The 25673-nt window shown below is 45.3% G+C and overlaps 1 protein-coding gene across 1 annotated transcript in view; it reads left to right on the top strand.

The window, feature by feature from the left end:
- CAPN13 (calpain 13) overlaps window positions 1–22362 on the top strand; it is a gene marked incomplete at both ends in the record, with an annotated part of 49135 nt that extends 26773 nt beyond the window's left edge. Inside the window, 12 exons of the mRNA XM_080615135.1 lie at window positions 1026–1192; window positions 2464–2612; window positions 5920–6080; window positions 7596–7632; window positions 9325–9387; window positions 10523–10580; window positions 11454–11521; window positions 13739–13807; window positions 14796–14874; window positions 18285–18401; window positions 21275–21330; window positions 22336–22362. Coding sequence (XP_080471261.1) covers window positions 1026–1192; window positions 2464–2612; window positions 5920–6080; window positions 7596–7632; window positions 9325–9387; window positions 10523–10580; window positions 11454–11521; window positions 13739–13807; window positions 14796–14874; window positions 18285–18401; window positions 21275–21330; window positions 22336–22362 — 1051 coding nt within the window. The remainder of the gene's footprint in view (window positions 1–1025; window positions 1193–2463; window positions 2613–5919; window positions 6081–7595; window positions 7633–9324; window positions 9388–10522; window positions 10581–11453; window positions 11522–13738; window positions 13808–14795; window positions 14875–18284; window positions 18402–21274; window positions 21331–22335) is intronic.
- Window positions 22363–25673: the final 3311 nt, after the last annotated feature.

The raw sequence follows: 25673 nt of genomic DNA, 5'->3' as shown, positions 1-25673 counted from the left end.
AGACTTGGTCATTTTGTCACACTGCCCTTCCCCCTAAAACACTGAGCTTGAGCTGTGCTCAGCTCTGGGGGCAACAACACAAGAGGGACATGGAGCTGCTTGAGTGAGTCCACAGGAGACCACAAAGATGATCAGAGGATTGGAGCACCTCTCCTCTGAAGGCAGTCTGAGAGAGCTAAGGGTGTTGAGTCTGCAGAAGAAGACTCAGGGAAGACATTATAACAGTCTTCCAATACCTAAAGGAGCTACAAGAAACCTGGAGAGGGGCCTTCTACAAGGACCTCTAGTGACAGAACAAGGGGGAATGGGTTTAAACTGACAGAGGGGAGATTTAGATGAGACATTAGGAAGAAATTCTTCCCTGTGAGGGTGCTGAGGTGCTGGCACAGGGTGCCCAGAGAAGCTGTGGCTGCCCCATCCCTGGCAGTGTTCAAGGCCAGGTTGGACAGGGCTTGGAGCAACCTGCTCTAGTGGAAGCTGTCCCTGCCCATGGCAGGGGGTTGGAAGTGGATGAGCTTTAAGGTCCCTTCTAACCCAAACCCCTCTGTGATTTTAGGAACCTTAGGGTGTGTGCACTTGGCTGCTTGTGTTTTTTCACTGCCTGCAATACTCTCAGATCCAGATATCAGCCTTTAGAAGAGCTGTTATTATTCAGAAAGTGCACACTTGCTCTGTGAGGTTCTGAGGAAAGCAGGGGAACAGTTGGCTGGTCTGAGATAGACACTGGACGCTTGAGCAAAGCATGAGTGCAGGGCAGGACGCTGGAGGGACAAAGCAAAGTGCAGTGGCAGGGATGTGGTGGAGGCAGCGGTGCTCCACCTAGGTACTACTGAACATGCCCTGTAATTTCCCTGGGGCTTCAGGTGCAGTTAAAGGCATTGAGAGCTGACTTCTGTGAAGTATCAGCTAGCTCAGCTATAGCCTGTAGTGCTCTCTGTAATCCTGTTCTAAAGATGTGGAGGGTGAACATGAATGCCTGACCGATGTCTCAGACTGAAAGGCGAAATTTTAACCCTTCTCTGCAGGATGTCCTGTGAAAGCTTCCAGGAGCAGTTTTCCTGGCTGTATGTATGTAACAGCACTCCAACGTTTCTGGACTTTGGGGATCAGCACTGCACAGCGTGGTCTGTGGAGAGGCACATCAGCCTGTGGAGACCAGTCCTTGCCACTGGCAGGAGTAGCTATTCTCCAGGTAATGAACACTAATTGCAGTTACCCAGTCCTCTCCTCCTCTCCACTGGTGCTTACACTAAAACATGCACTCCGAGCACTGAATTGGAGAAATATCGATTGCCAGTTGCTAATGTCTGCCCTTTGCCATTACAGCACCCATCAGCTAAAGAGGTAGAAATAAAGCAGTGGCACCGGCTGCTGAGTTAAAACAGGAGAATTGTGATTTAGAAGCCCTGAACTCTTTATATCAAAATGTGCTTGTCGTCTTTCAGCCAGTTGCAGTAGCTGTTACTGGGGATCTCACCTGAAAGTCTGGTCCGGCAAAGCTGATTTTACAGAGTAAGAAATACTCTGAAATTAAATGGATATGAAAGGAAAGAATTGTGATACAAAGCTCTATTTTCACAGGTAGAAAGGCCTTTGAGCAAATAAGACCTCTGGTTTTACTGCCCGGGCAAGGACTCTTATGGCAATGCAAGCTCTTATTTGGCTTATAGGTTTCAGCCTCCTCCTTGTAACCTTGATCACTATGTCTCAAGGGGTGATAATAAAACAATGTCTGTGCTGCTGCACACCATAGACACTGGGACTCAGCAAGGAGGTGCAGGGGCTGAAGTTGAGAGCACGTGGCCAGAACTATTTTCCTTGGAGCTGTGTTTTCCACCAGCCGTCTACTAAAGTTCCTATCCAAGCAAGTGGGCTAAATTTCAGCTTTCAAGGCCACGCAACGCAGCTACATGGCTTAAAGCCTAGACTGGTTTAAGCAGATGCTGCCATCTCACTTCTTTTTTTCCCCATTTTGGGCATTTTCCTGCTTTTTTATCAGGAATGCTTCCTGTTAACCAAAACCTTGTCCAAAAAAAAAGCCTATTCTCTCTGTGCTCAACACTAACAGGAAAGAAGGGAAGGATAGCTTTGGACCATTTTGTCTTTTACTGATAATGCTCTCCAAGCCACAGCGTTTTTGAGTTCAGCCACTGGGTTAGGCAGCCGATTAAGAATCACTGTGTTTGTGCCTCAGGGAAAGTGTGCCATGTAGGTGAAGCAGATGTAATGGGGTGAGAAATCTGCATGACTTTTATGACTTTGCCAGAGAGTTCTAGAATGATTAATGTGCAATTAATTTAACTCCAGATGCCTCAGCTCCTGGTAATGGAGAGACTACAGTGCTCTCAAAGGATCTTGGAGCAGTAACAGCCTGTTCCTCTGGGTTCATAGCAAGATCTTACACAACAGGCTACTAATGGGACATCTTATGTGGCTACTATTAATCTATTAACACTTTCTCAGCAGGTGCAGTTTCAATGAACCCTCAGTATTTTTTCAAAGTGATGGATTATGAACCAAAAACTTATAACGTGGTAATTTCACTCATGCAAAAACACGCTGAGAATGCGCAGGATGCAAAAAACCTGAAAATTGGCTTTTTGATCACCATGGTAAGTACAATCAGTATCATAGAATCACACAGCATGGTTTGGGTTGGAAAGGACCTTAAAGCTCATCCAGTTCCAACCCCCTGCCATGGGCAAGGACACCTTCCACTAGACCAGATTGCTCCAAGCCCTGTCCAGCCTGGCCTTGAACACTGCCAGGGATGGGGCAGCCACAGCTTCTCTGGGCACCCTCACAGGGAAGAATTTCTTCCTAATGTCTCATCTAAATCTACCCTTTTTCAGTTTAAAGCCATTCCCCCTTCTCCTATCCCTACATGTCCTTGTTTTCTATGTTGTTTATTATACCTGTACAGGGAAATGAAAGACTGAATTGCCTTTCAAGCTGCAAAAAGAGAGCAGACATTATCTGCAATAAATTTCTGGATGCCTTCTATCATAGAACATCACAGGAAAAGTAGAGTAAGGAAGGCTTAGTTTTCTTTTCATGTATTAAGAGACGAAAGGGTGAACATTTAGTTCCGTAGCATCCCAGAATAGCTCTGGGGAAATGAGGGAGTCCCTAGGTTCCCTGGGCACTAGGGTACTAGTCCCTAGGTACAAGATGTGCCAGGGCAACGCTCTCTGTGCCCAGCAGTACTGGTGACATGCATTGCTGGCCCAGCACAAAGCATGGCAGCCAGCACTAACCACAGAATGTGAGCAATACTCCAGGTCTAATAGGGAAGCAAATGTCTTCTTGTTCCCCAAAGTGGGCCTGTTTTAATCAACTCCTCCTTTCCTATCACAGAAAAACCATGCAAAACCCATTTACAAAATAGGCTTTGCTCAAGACCAGTGTGGAAGCAATCCACTCGGACACCTGGGACCTTCATTACAATATCCTTGAGGTTTTTTCCTGCTGACTATCCAGGGAGGTGTCATTCCAAGGGCAGTTGTCAGAGCATTACCAGCCATACTGAAAATGCAACTGCTAGTGCGGATTGATACCAGCCTTTTCCAAAGTGTTTTTGTTGTTGGCTGAGGAGCGGGGGAGGGAGTTGTTCTTAGCCTGAAGACTAAAAGGAAGCAGAGATTGCTATGACCCTAACTTCACATTCTCATGATCAGTGGAGAGGTTTTCCCTAGTTGCAGACTTTGAATAATAGATGCCGTAAATCTTGCAGCATAAAGGAAGAGCATGGCTTTGTAGCTCATCGAAAACAGTGTCTGAGAAACACAAAATGTAACAAAAACAGCAGCCTTCCAGCAAGTGGAACTGACTATCCCTGTTCAGGGAGATCCACTGCCTGGAGCAAATATCAGGCCTGCGGGGCTCCATGGAGCTCACTGTGCCACTTGGGAAGAGCTGCTGCTCCTGGTAAATGGGGAACACTCTTCTTCCAGCGTCATCATCAGCTCTACCCCAGCAATCGCCAGTAAACGAGGTCCCTGCATGCTCTTGCATGATGTGTGTCCACCTTGACTAGTTACCCATTTGAACAGAAATGACCCTCACTGGGAGGTCTTGGGTCCCTTCTAACGGGTTTGTTTAATCAGGAAGTAGACTTGGGACAGATTTTGTCTATTCTTGCCTGATACTTAAAATGCCTTTCTTCCCCTCCAGTTGATGCTCAGGGGTGGTCATTTAGTTTTTTTTCTCTCTTGGTATGTTCCCGAAGACAGATGGAATTTGATATGTCAGGTCTGGATGACATGACCTCTGTGGCCACAGCTCATCTCAGGCTCAGTTTGGGCTTCTAACCCTAGGTGGTCTCCTACACAGGACCTGGAGGGCAAGGCCAGAACAGACCGTTGCTAGAGACACCAGGATTACTGTGGAACACCTGGTCAGTGAGGGAAAGCGGACAGATGCGCTGCTCTGTCATGCCATAGCTTTTAGTAATGTAATGACTGTATTGTTACAAATCCACAGATTTATACAGAAAATATTCCCCCAGAGATAATACCTAAGTATTTTAACAGTCTTCCAGCTTCTCACAGCCAGCCTAGCATCCTGCCCTGGTAGAAGCAAAAGCCAAGTCCAGGAGCTAAAACCAGGGCAGGTTTACAGCGCTGTTCTCTCAGCCTATTTCCCAATACCTAGCCTTGGCGCCTGAGAGTGGTCAGAGAGGTTATCACTGCATAGAAGTTTACAAGGGGTTTTCTTTGCATGTGGAGAGTGCAATTGCTAAGGTTCATGTGGCTTCACTCTTCCTCCCTGAACTGCTTTCACTGCCATTATTCGTTAGCAGCATCATTCATTGCTCAGTACCTTTAGAGATTGTTGCTGTGAAGTAAAAAGAGTGTTATATCTGGGCGGCATGAGAGGGGAATGCAGTGCGGGCAAGGATGCAAACCAGAATGGGCGTATCTGACAGCTCTAGGAAGCCTTTGATTAAATATGGACATGGAACGCTAATACATGGCTGCGAGGGAAGTTTAATGTTGTGCGATAGATCTGAGCAATGTATAGAGCCTGATTCTTATCTCACACCGGTTTTGACTCCGTTCAGATATTAATCTGCTGCTGCTTTTTACCAGAAGGAATGTGTAATGAGACCCAAAAGTAAAAAATGGATTACACCATTTATTTCTTTGCAGCAGTGCCCGTTCCTATCTCTTCCAGGTCTGACCCATAATACTTGGCAGTCTACATACCTCCCAGCCGTCTCTAACAGTAGTCATCTTTTTATGTGTTTTTTTTCTTGCAAAATAGCAGTTTTATGTTATTGTCTCCCAAAGGCATGGCTCATAAATAACTCTGCCACGCTGTATAACCATTCTAAATGGAATTTATACACGCTGATGTATTTTGGGGAATATGTTTAGGAAGGGGTTTTTATTATGCTATCTTAACGTGTCATCATAGTAATAGCTGCTGCATTATATTTGTTTCATCTCAGCAAAAATACTGAAATAACAGAAGAAAGATCAGGATATTCTGTTTTCGTGTGACACTTGCTGGAAGGTTTGGTTTGTGATTCTTGAAGCGTTGTCATCTGGGTGAGATGCTCAGTGAGCTTTCTGAGTCACACTAGAACTCAGGGAAGTTTTAGTAGGGGTATTCATCCTTGAGTGCTTCATGAGCTCCAGTCTGCTCAATGTTAATCCAAGTTCTCTTCAAATCCACATACATTCATTTTGCCTTCTGTTTCTTTCAGTTCTTCTACCCTTGTGCATTTTTGATGCATCCTTGAACAAAGTGTGTCACCTGGATGGGCTTTTCATGCCACTGGGGAGGTTAAGGCATGTTAGATGGATGTATATGTAGAGAGCTGTGGGGGAATGTAAGGCTGCTGTGGGTGCAAGTTGCTGATTTACTTTGGTTGGTGACACAGAGGGGAGATAGCCAGTTATATTTTTCTTTCAGGAGAACTCCAAAGCTCTGAAGCAAACTTTTGCCTTGACTCGAGACGTGACCACCTACTTTATCCTGAGCCCAGGAACATATGCTGTTGTTCCTGCTGCAACAGAGGACCAAGAATTTGAATTCCTTTTAAGAATCTTCATGAAGCATCAAGACTACAATGAGTAAGACAATAAGTACTCCTTAAAGACCCCAGACTTACAGTCTGCCAGGATTTAACAATTTAATGTCAAGATAACTAATGTGGCAATTTACTTTTAATATACTTTAGAAGTGTGTTGGGAAGACACAGCTGAGTGTTAAGCACCATATTGAGGGGGATCAGACATATAGTCGGATGCTTAGGGGTGGTCACTGCAGAACAGGGCAATAGCTCATGGGCAGCCACCAAGGGTGTCAGCTTTAGTACAAAGAGCCACACAAGCAAGCAATGATTGCGAGATATCCTCCTCCAGCTGTGGGGAAATCTCTCCTTACTGAAAGGAGGAATGTGAGCTTGTTTTTCTTAACAACTGTTACGTAGTTTCTTATGTTGTGCTGCCTGATGGATCAGGTCCCATACTGCTTGAAGTGGGATCTAGAGAAACGAAGAGCAGTGAAAGGCCCTGATCCTTTCACCCAGCCATCTCATAGCCAGGCTGGCAGGGCTCCATGTGGGTATGAAAAGGGCCTTGAAGATAAGTTTAGCGGGGAAAATGGTGACTTAATTCATGCAAAGGCAGCTGTTATCGTGTTTTTGCATAAATAAGAGGGTGTGCTTTGTGTGAAGAGCAAGCCTTGGTGTTCAGCCTTAACAAATGACCTTCAAGAATTAGATGTACAGTGGCTTTCCTTTAGCAAGTTTTATAATGGAGGTGATTGCAGCTCTTACAGTATCATAATAAGGGGATTGCTGTCTAGGCTTTGGCCCCTGGCCCAGAACCAGCTAAGGCAGCTCCTTGGTTATGGAAAACAAATAAGACGCCTGTGCTCTGGGCTGGACTGCCTTCAGCATGACGAGTAATGCACAAGATGTCTCAGCCTCAGCCTCTCTTTCTAGGAGAGCCTCTGACCCTCACAGACCTTCCTGAGCTAGGCCAAGAATTGGGATCCCATTTTTGTGGGTCGGCAGCTCTTACCTGTATGATAACACAGATGTTATTGAAATAGCATCCCTCTTGCCTAATTTCTCTACCAAATGCAAAACTCAAGTTCTGAATATTGCTACTGAGTCTCAGAAGGAATGGTGACCTCAGCTGAATTTCAGGCAGCCTGCAGGCATTTGAAAGATGCTGCCTTTTAAAAAGATGTTGTCTTTTAATAGCCCAGATGCTATTTTTATTCCTAATTCTTAAACTAGGCAAAGAGAAAGCAGGTGAATGTTTTATGTGGCTCAAGGTGGGGCAGCCCTGTCTTCTGTGTGGTGAGATTAGTCCTGGCATGCTCAGAGGGAGACAAGTTACCCATTCTCTGCTGCTGGTGCCATGCTCCCCATCAGCTAGAGACTCATGTCTGCTTACACAGAGAGACCCAGGACTGGTGCAACAGGCTTGACTGAACTGGGACCAGCTGGGTGGTGTGGGTGTTGAGCATCTTGTAGGGCTGCAGGCACTGTTGGTGCCTGCCTTCTGCCATATCTGCAAAGAGATGCTCTGAAAAGGCCTGTTCTCTCCAGTTTGATTCTTGTAACTCTTTTCCAGGAACTCAAACTCCCCACCCAGCCCAGTGCCACCAATGGTAAGAGTCTGTGAAAACTGATGTGGGTACTGGTGGTGGTGAATGGTTCTCAGAGAGCTGACCATTTGGTAGCCACCTCTACTGACTCCTCTTCTTCCTTCTCCACATACCAGATACCACTCTGCTCTTTCCTCCTTTCACCACCCAGTACCTGTCCAAGAGTTCAGCTCTGGCACTCTACAACCAGGTGACCAGCCTGAGGTCTCTGGAGAGACAGGAGTGACAAGGAAGCCTCTCTTCTTCACATACGTCTCTTTCAGAGTTTGATTTTTTTAAGGAATCATATCTTATACAGTCCCTCTGTCAGCCTGTCCATCTGTCCTTTCCATCTTGCCACATTAAATACATTGACCAACTAAATATAGCAGGGGGAGAGCACTTCAGAGATAGCAAACTCTTGCAATGTCTGTAAATGAGTACATATCTAAGGAGGAGAGAGGGGGAAACTGATGAGAAAGTCACAGCATGAGTTTGACCTCTTTTAAAAAGACTTCAAACCTGACAGCGGGATCATACATGACTTTCCCATAGAGGGTAGCTCATAGATAAGACCACAAGAGGGTCATATATGCCTAAATAATAGCTTCATTTAAGTGCTTGCACCATATAAAGCACAGGAGTCCATAGGGGTGAGGCCCAAAGAAGATTTCTTCTGATTTTCATCAGGATATCTTCAAGGATATAAGGGAAATTACACTTAAAACGTGGTTAAACCTGTAGTTCAACCCACATTACAGCCTCTCTAGCCCAGCTACCATCTGGACCTCCTCACAGTGAACTGTGCAAACTGCCAGAGCTGGTCCAGATGCTGCTGCCTCATCAGTTGCTTACAAAACCCTGCTGCTGAGAGGCTGTTATTTATAGCAGTGCAAATTCAGTGCAGGTCTTTGAAGCCAAAGGTGTAAAACTGCTGCAGGAGAACAGAAAACAGAGACCTTTCCTTGTGATTCATTTTCCAGCCTGCAATTAAGCCCCATTAGCGGTGTAGTGCAAATGGTGGCTTATTATCTCTTTTCACTGCCAAGCTGTCAGTTTACTCAGCTGTTATGTTAGCCAGTGTTTTGACTTTGATGAATTATGATACCCACACTTTTTGCTCTTGTTCAGGTATTTGGGCTTCACTGGTGTGAATTATCTCACACAGAGATGAAGGCATTGGGACTTAGGCTTAGATTTTTGAGGGAAACTTCATAATGTTAAGGATCGTTCCCCTTAGTGCCTGGTAGATTCTCACCAGAGGGCTGGAACAAATCACTTCATCATTGAATTGCAATTGCTCAGGTGGAGTCAAGCCTGCTTGGGGTTCAGAAGGTACAAGAGAAAAGAGAAAGTCAACTCCTGCTCTATTTTTCTCTGTTCATATGAATCTTTACACACCATAAACTAGTGGTTTCAACTGAGGGCCATCAATAAGGATTATGCTTTGTACATCTATTCTCACGTTTGACTTGCTGAACTTCACCCTGCATGTATTCTGTTGTCTTCCTCAGGCCCTGATAACATCCAAACTATGGATCTTTCATTGCAGTAGCTGTTCCTCATTCCCAGTCCACTTTACTTTCGAGGTGTTAAAACTGCAGCCTGTACTTTACATTCCCTGCCCTCTCTGAAGTGCTGATTGCATCTGCAGACTTCTGCCTCCAGATGTTTTGGAACTGAATTATTTATCTGTGTACTTTATCTCTGATCCAGGATCTACCAAGACAAAACCAGGACAGCTCCTATAAGGCTATCTTCCTACGATACGCTAAGCAGGTATCCTACCTATAACATCTTGCTGAAAAATAAAAATTAATAAGGATGTGGAGTTGCAAAAAGAAAAACTGATCTATGATGTTGATACAAATCCATTTAGAAAAGTGTTTTCTGGGGGAAATCTAGCTCCAGCCTCAAGTAGATACCTTGAAAACAGTATTGATTGGCGTGCCCAAAACCCCAGAAAAATGAGACATTCAGCTGGGATAGGTTGGATAGCCCCATCTGTCAGTGGAGGACTGGAGATTTGTGGTTGTGCTGGTGATGGGCTTGCCTGGGTGCTTTTTTGGCTTTGGTTTGTTTATTTACTGAAAGCAATTAGAAAGCCTTGGGTATTTCCCTGCCCTCCCCCCCCCCATCAGCATTGTTTTCCATTTGCCTTTGAAACCAGACATCAGTCAGTGTTTGAGTAATTGATTCCTGCTCTTTCAGAGCCAATCTCTGTGTGTTCACAGGAGATGCTTTTAATGGTTTAATAAACAGTTATAAAGAACTCCTTGACTTAGTGAAGAGGGAAAAAAAAAAATCTCTGCTGGAAGTCCTTGCACAGTGGACCTTTTGCAGTTAATAGTTGTATTCAATGCACGAAGGTGAAAATTAACACCTTGCTGAATTCCCCAGGTGTGTATCAGGTGGGAGAAAGAAAGGTTCCCCAATGCGTAGCTCAGAGGGAAGCAGCAGCAGTGCCTGTGCTCCCAGTCTGCTTGCCCATTCCAGTCCACTGAGCCTGCCCATCAGCAACCTGGTCTAGTGGAAGGTGTCCCTGCCTGTGGCAGGGTGTTGGAACTGGATGAGCTTTAAGGTCCCCTCTAACCCAAACTGTTCTATGATTCTACAATATCTCCCCAGCTAGGGGCTGGTGAAGTCAGCAGATGTTCACTTTCCCTCACTGCTGAAAATACCCTGTGGTGATGGGAATGCCTGTAAGTGCCCTGCAGACTCTTGTGAGGAAGGACGAAAAGTGGCCCAGCAGTGTGGAGGGCTGTTATGCTCCCGAGAAGGTGCTGCCGCTCCTCTGATATAAGCAGAGGTCCTTCTTGGTTCCCACAGTGCATGAGTAAAGAAGTTTTGGGCTAAAGTGACACAGGAGAAAACTCTGCTCACAGACCTCTGTTTGCATTTTATTCTATGTTAGGGCTCAGAAATCGATGCCTCGCAGCTGCAAGAACTCCTTAATGAAGTGATCCTGCAAGGTGATCCTGATCTCTTAAACCCCAGCTAATGTCTTTGGTGCTTCCCTATCCTTAGTCTAGTGTAAATTAGACAGAGGATTTAGTGGTGTCCTGATGCACCCGAAAAGTCCTCAGTGTGGCTTACTGCAGTGCTGGATCCTGAAGAATGAGAATTGCCTCCACCAGGATTCCTGCTTTGCAGACCTATCCCACCCTTGCTGTCCTCCTGGAAGCCCCTGCAGTCCCGATGAGCTTCCCTTCCTGCTCTGTGCCCCACCAATTGCAGCTGGAACTCATTACCTGGCTGGGCTGCACCCTTGAGTGCCCCAGGGAGCTGTGCCTTCCACTCTCCTCACTGTCACCCAGTTTCTCCCAGTTCAGATCCAGCCTGCATCGCTCCTCTGCAGAGGCCTCAAGCTGGCTTCCAGCATATCCCAGCCTTCCTAATCTGCTCACCTGGAAAATAGCATGAGACAGGCACAGCTGGAGGGCTCAAACTGAGTCACGCACAAGGTTCAAAGCGCTCTTAGGACTCGCTAATTCTGCATAAATGGCCTTTCTTGTCACTGTCATTTTTCTTATCCTTATTGTAAGAGGGAGGAGTTGTCATTAGGGCAGGAAAGTGGGCAGAGAATGTGCAGAGTTAGCTACCTGTGAGCCCAAAGAGGGCACTTGTCCTTAGGAAAGGGAGCAGTAGAGATATCTGAGGCATGTCCAGCTCCCTCAGTGGACCTCAGCCTGGCACATAGCCATGGTTGCTGTTTGAGCCAGATCTGGGGCTTTTTAGCTACGTGAGCCTTCAGACTGGTGTCCTCTTTCCCTCCAAATGGTGAGCTGATGCCTCTGCTACTCTCCTTGCTGTCTCTAATTCCTCTGTTTTGTCAATCCTTACAGATGAAATGACCAGCCTGGGAGGAAGATTCAGCTTCGATTCATGCAGAGGCATTTTAGCTCTGATGGATGTATCCTTTCTGCAGAAGCAATAAACTTCCCCAGTGCTGTCCATCCTTGCCTTGAGTTATGGCTGAGCTGAGCATCCCAGCGTGAGAACCTGCAAGTAAATATTAGACACAGTCCTCAGTAAATAAGTGCCCCAGGGTCTATGCAGGACTTTGCCATGGCTCTGGTGTGTCTCCTAAAGGTGAGGGTCAACCTTCTGCTACCAGCTAAATCTTTGCTCTCATTTTCCCCTCTGCAGGTCCCAGGGCTCAGCTAATCTTTATCACTGGGTGCAGAGCCTGAGGTGAGCAGACAGCACAGAGCTCAGGCATAGCTCAGCTCTTCCATCATGGTTACAACCACAGTGGCTTGGGATGGCAGCTTGAGCAGGCTGCTATCACTGCCAGCAGGGCTGGTGTTAGGAGGAGAAGCGCTGTCACTGCCAAATCATCTTTTGGCAGGCCATTCATCTTTTCCAATGTATCTTCCCTATTTAGATGGATCACACGGTTTTGTTACCATTAACAAGGCAACACTGGTGTCATGGTTTAACCCCAGCTGGCAACTAAACACCACGCAGCCACTCTCTCACTATGTGCCCCCACCTTGCCCCAGGTGGGATGGGGAGGAGAACTTGAAAGAGGTAAAACCTGTGGGTTGAGATAAGAATAGTTTAATAATTGAAATTAAGTGAAATATAATAGTAATAATAATAGGGGAAAAAAGGAGGAATAAAATTCAGGCAATGCAAGTGATTCGCAATACAATTGCTCACCACATGCTGACCAGTGGTCAGCCCATCCCTGAACAGATATCAATGGCTCCTAGCCAATACCCCTAGTTTCTATACTGAGTGTGATGTGCTATGGTATGGAATATCCCTTTGGCTAGCTCAGGTCAGCTGTACTGGTTGTGCTGTGCTCCCTCCTGGTTTCTTGTGCCCCTCCGCAGTGGCAGAGCATGAGACTGAAAAGCCCTTGATTTAGGGTAAGCACTACTTAGCAACAGCTAAAAGATCAGTGTATTATCGATATTCTCACACTAAGTCCAAAACAGCACTGTACCAGCTACTAGTAAGAAAATTGACTCTATCCCAGCCAAAATCACAGCAACTGGAAATACACTGCTGGCCATTGTAGAACAAGAGAGCTCCTTGATGAAAACAGGAATTCTTTCCCCTTGCTTGCTCGTTGTCTCTTGAAATAACTTTGAGGCATATTCAGACCTTTGCCAACTGCTCATGGAATGAATAAAAATGACTAGAGGTCCCTCTCTATTTACAGCTTTCTGCATCTAGCCAGTGAAAGAGACTTTTCCCCCTTTTCCAGAGCCCCTGCTGGGCTAAGTGGACACTGTGAATGCATGGCAGATGCAAAGAACTGACAAAGCTACTGCTCTGCTTTAATTCAAGATGGATTTTCATTCTCTGGGCAGCATATTACCCATGTACAGTGTGACCTATCCCAACCTGCAAAGACAGGATCAGGTTTTTACACCCTGGTTTCATAGCAGTGGCACTTACCTGCTTATATTTCACTGGTGATGAGTTTTGCTTTCAGGGAACTTTCACCATCCCAGTTGCATTAGGTGAAGTGCACATCTGCCCAGGACTCCTAGATGGTGGTGTGGAGAGGAGCAGGTTCACTGACATAGTCCTTCAAGCATCCCCAAAGGATGTCTACTGACACCCTGGGCTCCTGCATCTCGTGGTGGGGAAGTGTTTCCTCACATGTGGTATATGCATGGCTCTAAGGCTGCTGGTGCCTTCTGACAACAGCAGTCGGGATCAGGTCATTGTGCTCTTGGTTCCTTCAGTCCCTATTCCTCCAGAAGAATCCACCTGGAGCTAATACTATGCTGCTTTGTGTGCAGAGGCAAGGCAATATGCACACATCGCCTGGAGCACAGGGCCGTGTTCATCCACAGGGACCTCTGTGCTCAGTGGCTAAATGTCAACTGAAGTGATCACTGTAGGTTCCCTTGTGGTTAAAGGTACTGTATAAATAGAAACCTTTTGTTGCTTGTGAGCACAGGTATGAGCAGCTGTACAATGTGCGAAGAAGGTGAATTTAACTCTGAGCATGACTGAGAGCCGAAAAGCTCTTGGCTTTCTCAACATAAAGTGACAGACAGAAGAGACTGCACCTTACGTCTGCCTTCATGTGAAGGCAGCATCCTTGGGAACAAAGGCAGGCAGGTCTAGCTCTCATTGACTGCTCAATACTTAACTAAATGCACAGCTCAACTCGAACGGCCGACTCACAATGCAGGAGTTCGGGAGCCTCTGGCGAAGTCTCACTAAGTACATGGTACATGGGGGCTGCTCTCTTTGCTCATGCTGCACTCCTGGGTTTTCATTAGCAGGGTGCAGATGCTTGGGGAGATCAAAGCACTGGGGGGAAAAATGTTGCTTGCTTAGGGGCTCAGATTTGTTCTCATTCAAAAGCTTAGGGCTTAGGAAGCAGTGGTGTGTGTAAAGTGCTCCAAACGAGCAGCCGAAGCTTTTCTGTTGCAGGGAACGTTGAGGGAAAAGTGGGAAAAGGTAGGAAGGCCAATTAGACTCAGAGTTTGATGGAAATCTTTGTGCCACCACTGGCAATGTTTTTAAAAGCTTTCCAAACTGAAATGAGTTCTTGAACAGAGTAATCTGAACAATGTAATTTTCTCATTGCTGCAGTTTGTACTGGGAACGTGTAGGATCCGATGATAGTGTGGGAGAAATGTCTCTGCTCCGGGATAGGCATTAGGTCTAGAAGCAGTGAGGACGCTAGTTTGCTTTCTCGGGTTGATCAGGGTTGGGTGGGCTCTGATTTGTTTCATCCCTTCTGAGATGGCCTTAGACCACCTAGGACATGGGGTGCCAGTTCCTTTTCTAGCAATGGTGCTTTTCCCCCTGACAGCGCCTCAAGTGTGGCTTGTGGGGTTTCAATGGTGTGTCGGGAAAAATGACCCCACACCATTCTGGGAGCCAGGGACTCCTGGCTTATTTGATGTGTTACAGACAATGTCTTTTTGTCAAAGTGTGAGTATTTCCATTGCTGCCTGCACACATTAACCAGGGAGAGTCAGCAAAAAGGCTTCCACACACCCAAAACTGTGGGATTTCTTGCACAGTAACATACTGTCTGAGCCTTCTGGAAACGGGTCTCCCTTGTCGTGGTCACCCTATCTCACCTGTTGAACTTCCTTGCGGCTTATTTATTGAGGAGAGAAAGCACTCTGTGTAATTGGATGCAGTAGTAAATTTGGGGAATGTTGATATGGGCTTGAAATATGCCCTTTTCTGGATTTTTTTAGGATATCTTCAGCAAGGAAGACAGAAATCAGTCTGGATTTCTGGATGTATCTGAACTGAAGAGTGCAATACAGGCAGCAGGTATGTCCATAGGTGCTGAGCAACTCCCTTTCCTGTCCCTGTTGCAGTGAGGGAAAGGGTGAAAAAGAGAAAGGAAAAAAAAAAGAGCTTCAGGAAGAAAGTGGTTTGGATTGCACAGAGGTGCCAGTTAAATCACAGCTCTGCTCTAGAGTTGTGTTGCTGTAGTGCAGTGAAACTCTTTTCGGGGAGAAACCCTTTGCAATGCAGCTGGTGAGGCAGCAGGGATGTAGAGAAGCACAGCACTGACCAGAGCCTGCAGACAGCTTATCTATAGTCTCTCTAGGCCACAGACAGAACATCCAGCAGAAGAAAGGAGCAAGGAAGAGTCGATGCTCAGCACTTGCCCCAGTTCCTGCCGTTTCTCTCCAGGGCAGTGACTAAGTCTGTAAGGGAAAGCCACAGTGACAGGCAGTTATTTAGTTTGCACTGACCTCTGTTGGCTACGTGAGTGCTGAAACTTGCAGTAAGTGCATGGGAGCCCTCCAAACAGAATCATAGACTCAACCAGGTTGAAAAGACCTTTAACGTCATCAAGTCCAACCATTCCCCAGCACTGCCAAGGCCACCATTAACTCATGGCACTGAGGGCCTTGTCTACACGGTTTGTGAACACTTCCAGGGATGGTGACTCCACCACTGCCCTGGGCAGCCTGTTCCAAGGCCTGACTGACCTTCTGGGGAAGGAATTGTTCCAAATACCCAGTCTAAACCTCCCCTGGTGCAGCCTGAGGCTGTTTCATCTTGTCCCATCCCTTGTTCCTTGGGAGCAGTGCCCAGTCCCCTCCTGGCTCCATGCTCCTTTCAGGCAGTTGTAGAGAGCGATAAGGTCCCCCCTGAGCCTTCTCTTCTCCAGACTAACCCCTGTCGGGTCCCTCAGCCGTTCCCCATCACAGTTGTGCTCCAGGCCCTGCACCAGCTCCATTGCCCTTCTCTGGCCCCCCTCCAGCACCTCAATGTCTCTCTGGTGGTGGAGAGCCCAGAGCTGAACACAGGACTCAAGTGAAGGATATGAGCAAAACGTTTTAGCTGGGTCATCTCTCCAGAGACTTTGTGTGTGAAATACAGCTGTGAGCCACCAATCCTCTAACGACTGTACAGTAGAGAAGCTCCCATTTGGCTACCTGGAGCTTGGAGAGGGGTGCTGTTCTCAGGAAGAACCCAGTGCAGAATTGCTACCCATAGGAGCCATCAGCTCAGGGTATGTATGTGTGATTTTTTTGCTGCTGTGAGGTTGAAGAGCATTAGAATCCGCCTGAGGAGCCCAGCACTAATGTGCCAAATATCAGAGGAGAATCTGCCAGGTCCATTCTGTGAGAAAGGTGCTAAAGTGTAAAACTGGGAGGCAAATTGTACGTTGAGGAGTCCTGACAACCAAAGCAGTATTTGAAGGGATAATAAGGCACTGTTAAATGATAAACTCAATGCATGTCAGGCTATAAGCAGTTCTGAGTGGGGGCAAAAAGAAAATTAAAGCTTATTCTTGCCACCTTCTCAGCCAGACAGCTGCGTTTGGATCTGGCTTTGCATTAGGATGATCCCAGTCCCGGCTTGTAAGCAGGAATGAGTGGACAGCCCCAGAAAGTATTTGGTGCTACCTTGGGAATGGCACTAATGTATTTAAATGCAGCTTCTAGCCAGCTGCTCCCTGAAGTGCTCAGTGCTTTCCCCAGCAGAACAGTGAGGTGTGTGCTTAATTGTCACTGTTGTCCTAATGCTTCAAAGCTTAAAAATGATGGGTCAAATTTTCTGCCAGGAGAAAGCAGGCTTGCTGCATTAACAGCAGTGCTGCCCTGACATGTATTTAGAAACAGCTCATTGTCAATATTAAATGCATCAAAATAAGAATAATAAAAACAGAAAGGGAAATATGAACTCTGTGTTTTAAAGTCTGACTAAAACCAGAGTAAGGAATCCAGCAGGCAAAAGGTGTGGGGAGTAACCTTACAAACAAGCAACAGCACATAACTGAAACATCTTGGGAACAGAGAGGACTGACACCTCGGTCTTGCTGATGAAGGTAATTGAGAGACATTGCCAGGTGAGCTGATTTCTGAGCATATCCCAGACTGCCCATGCCAAATTGTTGGTGTTTTACTAGTGTAAGACATTATTGCAACATCTTGTAAGCAGCACTGAAATGCTTGCTGGAATCTGCTCTCTGGAGAGAGCTTGATTGAATTCCCACTGCCTCCCAAAGGTTAAAACTGAGACAGAGCTCACTGCTCACTACTACAGTGACTCTTGGCAGCAGTTTAAAACCAGAATCAAAGAAGAAATGTCATTAATTAGATTTTTAATTACTGGATATATCTCCTAGGGAAAAAAAAAATTAAATTCAGGTTTCTCTTATTTGGAATGTGTCTTCAGCGCAAATGTATTTTATTTATTTAAATATCCAGCATTGTGTGTCTGCTTCCTGCTGGAGACCTTCTCTAGCTAGGCTCATGGAACCAGATTTTGTTGATGTACTAACCCACCTCCATGGTTGTATCTCCCCCTACATAGATGTGGAGAAACCATATCCTACTTTTCTGCTTTTTTAACTGATTTAACTCCATGATGAGTGCATTTAAAACTTAAAAGTTTAGAGCTTGTTGAAAAATGAGGAAAGCTCCTTCTCTTCTAGCTGAGCCACTAAAAACCAGGGACAAATGAGACTTGTCTGAAGTCTCGGAGAACGCATTAAACCAAAGCTATCAGTCCAGCTCTCTGCAGAAAATTTCTCTTTTGTTTAGCAAATCAGCTTTTAGTGCAAAATACATTTAAATCGTTCCTTTTATACAGCCAGCACATTTAGGGTAGTTTTATTTAACTAATAAAAGAATCATTCTAAAAGGCAATTTTTGTTCATTCAATTGAATACCAATTTCCATCCAAACAGACTGTGACACAAATTCTGAATAATCAGCTAATAAAAAAGAAATGCACCCTTCACCATTTCCTAATAGAAGAGAAAATGTAAAAATTAAAAATCCCAGGCATGCTGTACCGCATAATAGCATGAGTATGTAGCATCTCCCTGTTTAACAGAAAGCAGCAGTGGTATTCTAAATGCTACTCCAGACTTTAACAGTTATAAGCCAAAGAATATCACCCTTTCTTATAGAAAATAAAAGCTAAAAAGGCAAAGCGAGATAACAGTAGATTATTTAGCTCAGTGTTTCCTGCTTGCTGACTGAAGCCACTGTTCTAATGACTGGAAGAACTTTGATTTGCCATCACTGTACCCCAACTCCTATGCACAAACCTGGGGAAAGGCAAACTCTTGTTTCCAGGGATGCAGAGACCTAACATGACAAGGTGGGGTCTGATGGAAAGCCCAGCTTCTCTGCAGGGTGCGCAAGGCCATCAGAGCTGGTCCATCATCTCACAGTGTGTCCCCAGTGCTGTCAGTCCTCTTCCCTTCACAGGTCTGGCTGCTAATGATCAGCTCCTGCGCCTGATGACCTTGCGGTACGGCGATGCTGCCAGGAGAATCGGATTCTCTGACTTTGTGTGTTGCATGCTGCGCCTTGAAACCATGACCTGTGAGTCTCAGTGCTGGGGTCTGGAATAGGGCAGGGGCTGGAGCTTGCAAAGGCACACTGAGAGCAGAGGCAGGAGGCAAGGGACACAATGCTGGATGTGAAAATACATGTCCAACACATAGCTCGGAAATAACAAACCTGCCCCCAAAGGCCAGGCATGGTCCAGGCAGCCCTTTGAGCAGCCTGTTTGCCAGAAGCCAGATTTGTCTCCTTCCCACAGGAGCAGCTGGCTGGTAGAGAGTGGTTTAGTGCTGAGAGAAAGCAGCTGGGAATACAGCGATGCCCTCATTGAAAAGAGCCAGAAGGAAAGTTGCCCCCCAGTTTCCCATCAGAGTTCATCAGACAGCCTGTGGGCTGCAGCAGCACCATGCTGTCTTGTGATGTTAATGTATGTCCAGAGCTTTTTCAGCTGTCAATCCATTTTTGCTGCACGAATTAACCTGGCCTCTGCAGGCTTGTCCTTAGAGCCCCTGTGCACTAAGACTCATTTCCTGAAACCAACCTGTGTGCTGGTGCCCTTCCACACAAGCTTGAGCATCCTGGTCCACAGCAGAGCTTCCTGCAGGATGGTGTGGAGCAATGCTGGTACCACTGAGGCGAGACTGCATGCATTCATGCCCAGCGGAGAGGAACAAAGCAGCACATCTCAAGTGGAAGGCTTTTTGTGGTTAAAAATCAGAGAAGTCTGAATCACAGCAAGGGAGGTGCTCTTACATGTTTTTTTCCCCTTTTAACTGGAGAGACGTTTTCCTCACCAACTTATGTAAAGTTCTCTCAGATTTTGGCAAGGAGGAGGTCTGAGGTCTTTCTCGGTGGATAAAACCCCCCATGCCTGTGTTGTGTGCAGCCATTGTCTGGCAGTTGCAAGGAGGCAATGTCTGTAAATAAGCCTTTGCCTGAAAGTAAACGGAATTCTCTTTTACGAAAGCATAATTTTTACTACTCTAATAATAAGCATTTTGACTGGAAATGCTGGTAGTTAAACAAACCCAGCAATTGTGACCTACGTGCTAGAACATTGCTACAGCAATTTAGTTCATCTTTGGAACGAGCTGGGTTTCGACAGTGCATGGAAATGAGTGTTCATTATTTCCCATGTGTTTTTACCACTGATGTTTGATGCGCCAATAGTGGTCAGTGGATCCGCCCAGATGACACTGCCTAAAACACCATTTCGAGGGAGTGCAGCTCATAAAGCCAGACTGTGCCCTGATTTTAATGTTTTCATTAAAAGAAAGATAACTTGTAAACATAAATTTCCTTGTGATTGTACATGGTTTTTGCTGTAGATGAAAATTTTTGTGCCTAAATTACTTCCATGGTTGGTTTTTTTATCTTCAAAAAGGTCCTCTTGCAACTTACTAATGTGCCAGTGTAAAGACAACTTCTTTACATCCATGTGGAAAGGACTCTCTGAAAGTTTCATTGCTGTCTGTAATGAGGATCATAAAACGCCCTCAACTCTTGCACTTATCACTTGACAGAGGGTTTAATGGGGAATATATTTCTCAAACTTTTCAAATCATTGTGAATAAGATCGCTACAGGAGAGGATAAGAGTGCCACGTGCAAATAAAAGGCAGTCCACCTTTATGATGGTGTGAATGCAGCAGGAAAGATAAAATCTGTTCCATTAACTCATTGCTTATCCTTTCAAGACAGCCAGAGATAAGACCCAAAGCAAAAGCAGCAGCTTCTTCGCAAACTGTATTTAATGGGAGTTAATGAAGCAGTAAAGGGGCACTTACCTCTACCCAGAGGAGGTAACTTCAGCTCTGTCATTTGTTCTTAGGAAGACTGTTAGGTGCAAGCCTAGCCCTGCAAATACAACCTGGTCAAGGAGCTCGGTGCAACATGGGGTTTCCTTGTTCTATGGCTTTCTTCAGAGCACTGTAGGCTGGGTGTGCTTCATCGTGCTAGTAGCTCTGGTTGTCTCCTAAAAGGCAAATGGGCAGTGCACCCCTTTGCCCTGTTCCTACACTCACCCAACAGCCTTGCACTTCTGTCTAAAGCCAGGCAGGTTTCAAAACGTTCATGGCCTTACAATGCCTTTTCCATTCAGGGTGGGGAAAAAGGCTCCTGGAGGAATGTGTCATTCAAGGATAGACAGGCTGAAATTTGTTCCAAGTTTTTATTACTGTTTATAACAGCGCATTTCTAGGAGAAAAGTAATCTCAAAATAAATAAATAGAACTCAAAGTTCTATGTTTTGAATTTATCCAAACACTTGGATTTAAACGTTTCTCCTAGACCAATTGCAATATAAATGTGCACACAGAATATCAATATTTGAATGGATTTAGATTTCCTGATGGCAAACTGTTCTGTCAGAAAACTTTCAGCAATGTTAATTTCCAACTGGAGCTGAATAACAGCAGCATCTGCATTTATATTCCCTGGAAAAAACTTGCAAGGCATACTAATGACTTCAAGAGCATTGGTTTCTTTAGAGCACACTGTGATCACTCACTGCCAGGGAGGATGGAAAAGGACCAACAGAAAGTTTCCCTGTGGGAAGATGTGTTTCATTAGTTCACTGTTCTCTTGTCAGTCTTCAGGCAGGAGGTACAATTGGAACAAATTACAGGAGGAGATGAAAGCAGTCACATTGAGCACTCTCTATCCCTATACTCGTCCTACATTGCGGCCCTGCAATTGGGATGCCTCTCCAGGCTGTGGTCCCAGGGCCAAGAAAAAGGGGGTACCCAGCACAGAGGTGTGCAGAGGCAGGGCAGTGTGAGTGGACCCCTTAACCAAGGCAGAGCATCCCAGCACAGGGATCACAGCCGTGCTTCTCAGCTGCCACAGCCTTATGTCTGCATTGCACTCTTGTTTCCTCCTCATGAAATGAGATTTTCTTTGTTCCATCTGTAGATGCATTTCAAAACTTAGCAGAGGGCGGATCACAGATTTTGATGACGGCAACAGAGGTAAGAGTGCTCCTTCCTTCTCCCCAGGTGTGAAGTGGACCCACTGAGTATGTTAGTTAAAGGTGATGTGTGATGTATGTTACTGGGGGTTTTGCCTCTGACACCAACGGGGGTTTTGCCTGGCTGGATGTGCTTAATGGGTGAGAGGTTTTTCCCAGTTGTGCAGCCTCGCTAGGGTGAGCACAGCTCAGTGCTGGCCACCCATGTCCGAAGCAGAGTCTTCCCTTACTGCCCCCAGACTCTCATTATTGGAGATGTTCCTCAAAGTGACTTTGAGGAAGTGACAAAAAGAAATCCATGCCCTCATTTCTTACTGCCCCATCTGTTAATTCTGAATTGCAAAACGTCTTGGTTTTGAGAAGGAAATAGCAGACGAATGCTTGCTGCTGCTGTTTGTCTTGCAAGCACAGCCTGAAGGATAGCTAGCGGAATGGGGATCTATCAAGCTTTTTATCAGCTAGTCTGAAGCAAAAATCCTGCTGTGCTCCATAGTGATATGCCTGAGTGCGGCATTTTATCAGTCTGGGGACTGTTATTTGACAACACAGTGTTTAAAAAGATCTTTCACAAAATCCTTTTACAATCTTGCTGGCTCCTGTTTGCATTCCATGGCTAGTTCAGTGGCTCAGACTTCATTAAATCTGGTTTGCACCAAGAGCTGAGCATTTCCCAAGCAGAAGCCCTGAACCTGTGTTATGATCTGTAGGATAACCATATTCCCAAACCCTGCTATCCCTTCCACTTGCAATCACGCAGGTGCCAGCCTCTCCCAGCAATTGTTCCTGCTGCAGATGCTGCAATAATTTATCATGGAAAGTAACATACGAAAAGTGTTTCTGGGTCTGAATTGTAATAAGGGGGAAAAGCAGTTCTAAAACCCCTTATCTATCCTGTGCAGGACAAAAGAACCTTAGCCATTGAGTCAGAGCCTGAAGGTACCGAGATACATGTTTGAATACTTAACGTAACATCACTATTTAAATGCACCTTTTCTTCTTTTTCCAGTGGCTGACTCTTGTCATGTACACCTAAAGAGATGTCAGAGCTCAATGTGGATGGTAAGAAATGTCCTTAGGACTGTACATACTGAGAGAAAGGGGTGGATGTCCGTACAGCAGCCACAGTGAATATGAGTGGGGACCTTATGGAAAGCTCACCCTGGGGTTATGGTGGGTTTTGAGAGAAAGAGAAGAGTGAAAGCTGCAGCATGAGTGGGTCTGCAAAGGGAAGTGGACTATGGGCTGTTTTCTCTGGGGAATTGCTGATGGTCTGGTTGCTCAAACCACCAATGGCTCAGTTAGCCACGTGCCCCCTGTTCCCACCTGAGATAATACATTTTCAATAGATCAGCTACCAGAACTTGTCTTTTTTGTCTTCCTCTGTGGGATGCAATTAGTCCTGCATATTTTACATAGCTGCAGCAAATGTAAAGCCAAGAACAGGATGTGAATATGAGGTCACTGAGATTTCCTGGTCAGTGTTTCACATTTTTAATGGAATTAAGTGGTTTAGTTTATCTTTGAACAACAGTCTCTACCTTGTACTTCGTTTGATGTTTGCTCCCTCCATGTCAGGCTTAGAGAGGGGCTTTTTTACCCTGAAGTTTACCTGGCCTTTCCGATTTTGCTACTTGGCTCTTGTGAAGGACTCTGCCTTTTCCTACAAAACTGATTATATATCCTTAAACCATGTTGACCATTGTGCTTCTATTAGCCCACTGGGATGCAGCTATTCCTGTTGCAATGATAAAGTGCTAGTACTGGTCCCAGACATTTGGCACTGAGGAGAAAACAAGGAGAAAATCTAATCCATAGAGAAAACATGCAGTGGCGAGCCAGCAGCCTACTGTCACTGTGTTGCAGCTGAGCCCAGGAGCTCATGGAGCACCCTTGGACAAAGTCACATACTTCCCTTATCAACCTAGTTCCAAAATGGAGTGAAAAAAACCCAAAACACAGGACTTTCATTGAATCCAGGGACTGCATCCAGATGAGCCATGAGCCTTCCTATAGATAGGAATTATAATCAGAAATCATAAAATCCCAGACTGGTTGGAGTTGGAAGGGACCTTAAAGCTCATCCAGTTCCAACTCCCTGACATGGGCAGGGACACCTTCCAAGTCCCGTCCAACCTGTCCTTAATATACGAGCAGCATCTCTGGTATCTCACATCGTGTTTCTCAAGGCAGTTGATACTGGATGCCAGTTACGTGAGAAGCTGGAAAGGCGAATGTAAAATCAGGGTGTAAACTACACTCCCTCAGGGAGAAAGCATGGTAGATTCAGACTCAAGGCAGGGATGACTCCATGTCCCTTGACTCCAGGACAGCGTTCATGGCCAGCTGCTCCTCTATCTTTATTCCTGCTTGCATCCAGTATGTCCATCTGCATCAGGAGCTGAGCTTCTCCGCTCAATATGCCTTCACCCCTCTGAGCACCGTTTGCACAGCTGTTTGTTTGAAAGAATGGCCTTTGGTTTTGGAGAGCTTTGGAGGTTGCACCTTCCCTTTGTCACAGCAAAGCTGTATTTTGCTGCGTTGATGTGCAGAAACAGATTATTCACCGCACAGCATCCACCCCTTGCACTGCATGCTGTCATTAGGTAAACATGAGACTAGGAGGACCTCGCTTCGGGGGATGAAGTTGCCTGAATTATTGCTTGCAAATGATATTCATAGTCTGTTTAGTCTTCCTTTTTTCTTTCATGAATCATTCATAAACTGATCATAACTCCTGCGAATATATAATTAATCATAATTTTCACTTATCGGTTTTGAATTAAAATCACTTGAGCAGTTTAGCAGCCACTTGCTGCCAGAGACTGGGCACTCTTAGCACTGGCCCCTCAGAGGATTGAAACTCTTCAAACCAGAGCCTAACAAACACTTGGCGTTTGCTGAATAGAGTACTCTCATTAGTAACTTCTAAAGACTGATCTCCAGCTACCTGTGTTTTGAGTGAGTCTTTTTTCCTCTGTTTTAGGTGGCTTTTCTGCTCCTCTGCAGGACACAGCCCAAGGCCATCCGATACAAGAGCCATCCATGGGGTTCTTGAAAAGCCACTGTGAAGGAGTGAAGCCAGGTTTCCCATGGACATTTGCTTATGCTTGATGGCACTCAGATGTCAGGATGAAGAGTCCTTTGCAGGCAAAGGGGAGTTGCTTTGAACAGAGAAGAGGAGATAATGAGAGTGCTCCATGGGCAAGCTGGTAGTACTTAATGGTCTGGGCAAGCTGGAAGTGTTGACAATAATAATCTCCTTTCATCTTCCTGTAAATAGTATGGCCAGTTCTCCTGTTAATGCACATTAGTCAGGAACAGCTCCATTAACTCCATTACAAACAAGAATAGAATCAGGCCTTTTGTGGAAGGAGTATATCACATACGTAACAAAAATAATTAAGACACAGTTGTATTTGAATTATTTCTTAATTTGCTTGTGTGCTATTTCTAAATGCCATAAAAAGGTTGAAGAAATTAGTCATAATTCATAAATATTGCCAGAAGCTTTGTGATTTTTTTTAACCTTCTATTAATAAATTAAAAAAAAAAAAGAAAATCAAGTCTTGTGCATATTTCAGTTCACCAGCTGTAGGGATTCCGTTTGATTTGCTAGGGCAATGAAGAGGCATATTAGAGATGTAGAACAGATTGCTCAGTGGTTTGTTTCTGATTACCAGCACCAATATCAGGACTGTCTGGGAAGAGACAAGCTCCTCTTTCTCTGCCCTGATGTGTTTAAAAGTACAGGGCTTCTTCAGATATAATTCCTGCTCAGAAGTTTAACTTAAATGTGCAAGATAACTGTAACCCTGCTGTAGCCTCCACACAAACTCCACCTTCAGACTTATTTATTATGGTGATAACAATAAATCTACTGATTGATTCCACTCAGCTATTGAAAAAAAAGATCTCTGAAAACTGTGTCTGGGAAAATGCCAAAAAGGATGCAAATGTCAATGGATGAAAGCAGCTCAGGGTTTCCATGGCAATATAATTCACACCATGCCTCACCCAGACCTTCTGCACAAGTTTCCATTGGGGCATCCACACACTAGCAAGAGATTTACTTCTTTGGCAATGAGATATTACATGGCAGAGCAACAACTATGTCACAAGGTAAAGAAAGGACACAAGTCTTTGTTATCACGAGGTCAGTTCATGCAGTGTTTTGTTCTGCAACTTGGAGAGCCCAAACTTCCACTGAAAATTATAGGAAAGTAAATCACTATAAATAGGTTATTCTAATATTTTTTAGATGGTTTTAAACAAACAGATTCCTTCTCCAATGTGTGACTTACACATCCCACCTGAAATCACTGGTCATTTATTAAGCTCTCTGAA

Source organism: Psittacula echo (assembly GCF_963264785.1).
Source record: "Psittacula echo genome assembly, chromosome: 4".
NCBI lineage: Eukaryota > Metazoa > Chordata > Aves > Psittaciformes > Psittacidae > Psittacula > Psittacula echo.
Note: the sequence above shows the minus strand (reverse complement) of the source record. Positions and strands in the feature narration are given on the sequence as shown.